At 41.0% G+C, this 7,325-nt stretch overlaps 1 protein-coding gene across 7 annotated transcripts in view; it reads left to right on the top strand.

Annotated features, from left to right (window-relative positions):
- Nucleotides 1-1,908: 1,908 nt before the first annotated feature.
- The window catches only part of ZNF567 (zinc finger protein 567), a 30,012-nt gene continuing 24,595 nt past the window's right edge, over nucleotides 1,909-7,325 (top strand). For 2 of the 7 annotated variants that reach the window (XM_011383529.2, XM_011383523.2), the window contains exons 1-3: nucleotides 2,066-2,225; nucleotides 3,563-3,662; nucleotides 5,242-5,314. Coding sequence is in view for 5 of the 7 variants with exons in the window: in XM_011383523.2 (XP_011381825.1) it covers nucleotides 5,306-5,314 (9 nt within the window). In the remaining 2 variants the exon portion in view is untranslated. The other 5 variants (XM_023525074.1, XM_011383527.2, XM_011383525.2 and 2 more) reach the window with 4 other exon arrangements.

A 7,325-nucleotide genomic window follows, 5' to 3' on the forward strand; every position in this document is an offset into this window, starting at 1 on the left:
ATCAGGGAGACCCAACTTATTATTCAATAAATGTATATAGGCCCTATATCACACCCTTGAACAAATTCCTCTGAGTGGGTGAGTCATCCCACTTCAGAGTCTACACTACCCCTGAAATGACAAGAACCTATGTCCCCCTAAGGTCCAGGAACGGAATGTTAAGTTGGTGAAGACACGAGCTGGATGGCAAGGAGAAAGAGTTGCTCAGGAAAGTTAATGGTTAAATAAATTTAAAAATATTCATGTAATAGAAAATTAAGACAAATGCAAAGCTGTGGAAAATAATGAAGTTTATGGAATATTTTCAAGATATAATATTGGTAGAGAAATCACTTTACAAAACAAGTTGACCAATACAATTATATCAATATAAGGTGACAAAAACGTCTAGAGAGTTAAAACACCTATTTCAGTTACCTATTGCTGTGTAACCACCCCCCAATAGTTTGTGGCTTAAAACAACCACCCCCCCCCAAAAAAAAATTAGCTCATTATTCTGGGCTTTGGCAATTTAGCATGAGTGGTTCTTCCGTTGATCTTACTCTTGTGATGGGAGTCAGCTGGTGGCTTGGTGGGGGCTGGATGGTCCAAAATGGTTTCACTAAAAGATCTGGCAGTTGTTGCTGTCAGGTGGGCCTAAGTCTCCGAGTAATTTTGGGCTTCAAGCAAGCTAGCCAGCCTTCAATACATGGTAATCTCAGGGCAGGAAGAAGAAAAGAACAAAAGCTGCTTTGTCTCAGAGGTCTCACACTGGTACTTCCGCCACATTCTATAAACAAAGTACATCATAAGGTCCTAATTGTGACCTAAGGATTTCAGAAGAAAGGAGAGCAAATACTCCCTCTTCTGAAAAGCAAAAAACAGAACAACCACAACAACAAAATCCCTGACCTTCAGCTTGGTTTCCTTTCCTCAAGGCATTTCTCTCATAGAACTGGACTGCAGGAGAAGTGGGAGGAGAGGGCTAAGGAGTTGGGAGACGGACCTTTCCTTAGAGCAGACTGGCTACACTGGTAGAAATTCATCATCTACCACACACATACTCACATGGAAGTAAAAAGGAGTTGGGAGCACTGCTAACTCTTCTTAGTATTCAGAGGATGAAACTTTCTCCAAGTTCACAGCTTCCTAGGGAGACAACTTTGGGAATGATGTAGTGCTGAAACAAGGAACCTAACCTCAGCTTCCACGGTAAATCCTCCTCCTAGGCTCTCCCCATGTCTTCCTAGGACTCAGTTCCTAAGGGACACCTCCAACTCTAAAAATCATTCCAAAACCAAGTTTGCTTTTTTGCTTGCGTGTAACCTTTATCCCACCAAATATCTGGCTCCCCTTTTGGCGACCATTCCTTGGCTATAAAGCTGGAGAAAAGAGTTAGCAGCAGGAAACCCAGGGATACAGACCTTAACAAAGGAAAGAACCTAAAATTGGCCCCTCAGCGGACGACACTGACTCCACAGATACCCCCCTCTGCGTTAAGATGTTGGGCACTGGAGGGGCAGGTGCCAACAGGAAGGCAGCTCAGGTCAGGCTCCAGTGCCAGGCAACTCTGGTTAACACAGGCATCTGTAGTTTTCAGGCACAGATATACTTTCAGGGAGATCTTCAACAGACCCCTCAGGCCCAACGTTAAACCCAGAACTGCAGAAAGGAAGCTCTTCCTCGGTGACACAACCTAACTTCTAACTGATCACAGAATTAAAAGCCTCTTGCATCGCACTGGGTAACAAGGGCACTGTCTTCTGATGCGCTGTCTCAAAAGGCACGGCGCCACACACTCCACATCACAGCCAACCAACGTCATTTAAAAAGTTCGGCATCGGAGCAGGAACACTCAAACACAATCACGCACCCGTCACGGCCCCATCACCGCCCCATCACCGCGCAAAAACCCCGCCTCGTCACAGCCGCAAACGCTTACACACGCTCAAACCCTGAGCTCCAGCGTCCACACTGCGAGCGCCAGCGCGCCCAGACTCTGGTTACCAATCGGAGCAGGACGAATTTGAGGACTAAATGAGGAGAATCAGAAAAGAGCTGCGATGTAAGTTCTTTCCCAAAGCTGCCTGGGGGCGGTGGGAAATGTAGTTCAAAGCCGGAAAGCCCGGATGTGCAGAAGGCCCCCCCGCGGAGGCCGCGGTGGCGAAGACCGAGCCGCGGAGACACTCGGGAGGTACCGCTGGCGCGGGAGTACGCAGGCGCAGACGGCTGGCTAGTGGTCGGAGGTGAGGCTGGCGGGTGCTAAAGGCGAGTAGGAGGCGGGTGATGGCGGGGCCTGGGGGCAGTGCCGAGGAGGGAGGCGAGAACCTGGGCTGGGGGAAGCGAGGAAGGAAGAGGGAACCTAGGACCGGGGAGGAAAGTGAGAGTCCGGCGTCGAGAGAAAGCGATGAGGGAAGGGAGAAGCTAGGCAGAGGAAGGACGCGGGAGCCAAGGCCGGGAACGCAGAGGAGGGAATAGGGAGCCCGGGCTGGCGCGAGCCCAGGAGGGAAACGGGGATCCAAGCTGGAGAGATCCGAGGAGGGGACTGGAAGCCCGAGGAGGGAACTGTGACCTCGACGTGGGCAGGAATTATTTTTTCTCCCCGCCCCCGTGAGGAAACCCCGGCTCTCAGAGCGCGGCCTGGCACACATGGAGGTTCAGTTTCTGTAGCTTTTTGTGCCTGTCCTTGGGTGTGTTTGGGCACGTGTTACTCCATGTGATGTTGTGGCACCGCTTGGTTGTGAAAGTGATAGGGTCTCAGCATGTGTCTAATTTTTTAACTAGGTGAGAGTTGATTTGTGTTTGAGACTGTATGCGACTTTGGAGAGGCAACCATAAGGGGTTTGTGAGTGAAATTTTTCTACTTTGTGTAGAAGTATGTCATGGGCTCTGTGAGATTATGTGTGACACGAGTGCCTGTAGGATAGTGGTTGTGTCTTGAGTGATATAAGTGTACATATATCTAATTTCTGAAGTATTCTGTGTGCTCAGTCCGTGGCGACTGTGAACGTGGTTCATTGTGTAATTGAAATGGAGCGCTTGAGGAATTGGATGCATGACTAATTAAGTATGTAGTGTTTAGATTATCTGAATATTGGTTATTTTATGTGCCTGTAGAATTTGACTCTATGGTAACTAGACAAAATAAGTAGAGATTTTTTAAATGGAGAGGATGAAGTAAAATTAAAATAATTTTCGGGTGGTAGGATATTATAGTGGGAAACCCCATATCGACTAATGACCAAAATGTTGAAATCAGTAGGACCCATAAGTGCCACTCTCAAAATTTCTATTTGGGTGAATTTTTTTTTTTCCTGCTGCTGGATGAATTCCTGGGCAGATTTAATAATTCTTTCAGTCATTTTGAAGGTAATAAAAAAATCTGTTGGGCATTTAAACACAAGATCAGTCTCATAATAGTCATTTAGCTAAGTAAAATATTCATCGTAGAAATCAGTACCTCAAACTTGTTTTAAAAGCAGAAAATTCTTCCTTGATGGAAACCTGCTGTGGGAAAGAGTACATGATCAATTTCTTCTGTAATTCCTCAACCTCTATTTTGTCTCCTCTTTACTCCCTCTAGGTGGGTAGTCTCCAGCTAGAATGGATCGGGAGCTGAAAAAAGGAAGTCAAAAGTCAGGAATAGGAAGAGGCTAACATGACTGCTCCAATTATAATTTAGTGTAAGTTATCTCTTCCTTTGTAAGAGAACCCACGGGGAACTTCCAGGTACACTTTTCTTCTCATAGGCATAGCCACTTATCCAGCTGCCTCCCCAGTGCTTCCTCTGGGCATGCTGTGGCCCTGCTCTAGTGAGTGTAGTCTCTCCAGTCCTCTTGGACAGGAGGATCCAAGTCAACTCAGGTAGGCTCCATCCATGGATTCCCCATTTAGAGCTCAGGTGAGAATTAGCCAACTAAGTTACTTTGCCCTCCCAAATCCTGGATACATTTACAGTTTTCACACACATCCTCTTATCACTTCGGTTCCCAGTGGCATCAGGGTGTGAGTTACTGTCCTGTTAAAAACTCAGAGGTTTGCTGGAAAAAAATCATAAGAAGGTAATAGACTTCATATATTTATATATGTGTGCGTGCGTGTGCACAGATGTGTAGATAATGTATCAGAAAACTATGGGAAGTGGCCAGTGGCCATCAAAAACATAAGATATGATGTGTTAAAAAAATTTTTTATGTTTCTAAGGGACTCAGAAATTAGGACTTGAATAAATGGATGAGAAGACACAACATGATAAAGTGTCAAAACTCCTTAATATTTCATGCAATTCCATTAAAATTTCAGTAGAATATTTGAATTTTCTGAAATTCTTAGGAGAAAACAAACAAGCCAGAAATTCTGAAAGAGAAAAATAATGAAGTGGGAGGTAGCCCTACGTGATACTGAAATGCATTTTAAAACTGTAATAACTGCAGGGTGTGATCTTGGCAATTAAATGAACACATCAGTGGAACTAAATATAAAATCCAGATCTAGTCAAATACATAAAGGAAATAAAGTGTATGATTAAGATGGCAGTTTTGGTGAGTGGAGGAAATACAGGCTATCAAATACCTGCTGATACTAAACCAGATGGCCCATAATCTTTTCTTTTTTTTGTCATTTTTGTGGGAAAAAGTCAAATGAGAAAGTATAAAAAATTATTTTAAGTAAATAAAGGATTAATTTCTTTTCTTTTACAAAGATCTAATGTCAATCTAGAAAATAAAAATAACCTGATAGAAAAGCAAAAGAATAATAAGATATCGTTCACAGACAAGAAACTAAAGAAGTTTTTTAAAATTAGGAAATAAGCTTATCTTCTCTCACAAGAAGAAAAATAAAAATAAAAAGTATACCTATTAGATAGGCAGGCATCAAGAAGTTCGTATCAATCGTATTCATAAGGGGTGACAGGTATTCTCATGTAGCGCTGGTGACAGTGTAAATGGTAGAACCTTAATGGAGAGCGGCTTGGAAGTCGTTAATATCAGTAGGCTGCTTAGGTAAGAAAAGATGGTGCTAACAGAAAAGGGGAGCTTTCCCAAAATTTAACCCATTGCCCCAAGAGCCCGTGTCTCTGCTTTTGGGGATAAAATAAGATTTGTCTGATCCTCTCCCGCTGTATATATGTGGGATGTGCAGAGTAGACAAGGACCAAAGCAAGGGAAATGGAGGCAATTTTACTTGAGTCATAAGAGAGCTGTAAGGCATAGTGCGTGTAGTGGTATGTGGCATCTTTTCATCTTGGCTTTCCCTTCTTAGGAACCACCCCTTTCCAAAGAGGATCCCAAAGGAAAACTGACCATCCCTTGCAGAACTCAAAACTATGGCTCAGGTGAGGTGATAGTTTCTCTCTACTTTCTGAATAGTCTACCCACCACACCCCTCAAGGATGTTTGAGCATTTGCCTTTCTTGTATTAAATCTTTTTGTCTATCTTTTCCTTCAGGGAAGTGGTCCTCATTTCTTCCCATATTGACTAGATAAGCCTTTACCTTCCACAAGTGCTGCTTGTAATTTTAACCAGTGTTCATACATTAAATTGGTATGTCATTTAACATGTTTCTCAGTCTTCTTCCAGAAGCAGTGCTGGGACAAAAATGCATTTTTTCAAGTTAAATGAGAATATATTACTGCACAAACTTCATAGATAAAAACAGTCAAGATGGAGATGGAATTGATAGATTGCTATTAGTAAGTGACAAGGAGTCCTGTCTTGAGGCTTTAAGACTAGAGCTGTGCTTGACAGATTCCACAAAAACTGAGACTCATGTATTTCTCCAGTCTGTTCTTCGATTTTGCTCCTAGCTGCTAACAACTCCTAAAAATCTGTGGCCTGCCAATAACACACTCTGGTATACTAATGGCGTTATAGATTTATTCCTATTTTAGAATTTCTTCTAATTTTTAAGTTTAGATGCAGAGGTAAATATATTTGCTTTTATCACCCTACTGAACCAAGAGTGTAACTCTTGAAATATTTTGCTCTTGTTCTCAAAAATATTTCTCTTGGTGTTTTCTTTCAGAACTTCTATATTGGTTCTCTTTGAAGTCTCCTGTTCCTATTCACAATCCACCACTATTATTATATTCTAACAATGTTCAAATAATTTTAATCCTAAATTGCCATTCCGAGTGTTAAAACCGTAGTGGTGAGTCTTATTCTTTGTATCACAGTTCCCTCATCCCCATTGATGTCATCTTTATTTGGGTGCCTCTTTCATGGCAGTCACTCATCTTCCCATTTAACACCTTTGCTCCTTTTCCAGTCCTTTAAATGCTCACCACAGTGCTCAGTTATGGATCTTTGTGTATCTTACGCTTTTAGGCTTAACTTTTTAAAAAAAAATTGTGGTAAAATAGACATAACATAAAATATTTACCATTTTAACCCTTTTTAAGGGTACAATTCAGTGCCATTAAGTACATTCACATTGTTGTGTAAGCAACACTACTATTTCCAGAACTTTTTCATCATCCCAAACAGAAACTATACCAATAACATTAAACAATAACTCTTATCTTAAAGTTTTTATATCATCAGACTCAAAGCACATTAGAGGAATGTATAAATGCAGTCCCTTAGGGGAGAGAACAATATTAAAATGCTCATTGACAATTTATTAATGATAATATAGTGTTGCATTTCATAACTATGACGCACATCTCCTTTTATGTAAATCTTTAAAATTCTCTCAGGAATGTTGTGTTGTTTTCAGTGTTCCAGCCTTGCAAATGTTTTGTTATATGTATTAATCACTAGGTATTTTTTTATGGTATTGTAAATGGTATTCATTTTTATTTCAAGTTCCCCTTGTTTATGGCTAGTACATGAAAATGCAATTGATTTTTGTATATTGACCTGCAGTCTTTCTCAACTAACTTATTCTAGTAATTGTTTTGAATATTCTTAAGGATTTTCTACATAGACAATGATGTCATATATGAATAATGACTCTTTTCCATCCAAGCTCCTTTCATTTCTGTCTTGCTTTATTGCACTGTCTAGAACCTTCAGTACAATGTTGAATAGAAGTGGTGAGAACAGACATTTTTGGCTTCTTCCTGACTTAGTGGTAAAGCATTCAGTCTTTCAATGTTTAAGTATGATGTTAGCTAAAGATTTTACATAGATGCTCTTTATCAGATTAATAAGGTTAAAGAAGTTCTAGTTTGCTGATATTTTTTATCATGAGTGGGTGTTGAATTTTGTGAAAAGTTTTTTCTCCATTGTATGGCTCTTCTCTCTGTCTTTTTTTTATTAACAAGGTGAATTATACTGATTGACTTTGAAGTGTTAAACCAACTTAGTAGCCCTAAGATAAACCCCACTTGGTCAGTATATTT

Source organism: Pteropus vampyrus, unplaced genomic scaffold, assembly GCF_000151845.1.
Source record: "Pteropus vampyrus isolate Shadow unplaced genomic scaffold, Pvam_2.0 Scaffold523, whole genome shotgun sequence".
In the NCBI taxonomy this organism is placed as follows: domain Eukaryota; kingdom Metazoa; phylum Chordata; class Mammalia; order Chiroptera; family Pteropodidae; genus Pteropus; species Pteropus vampyrus.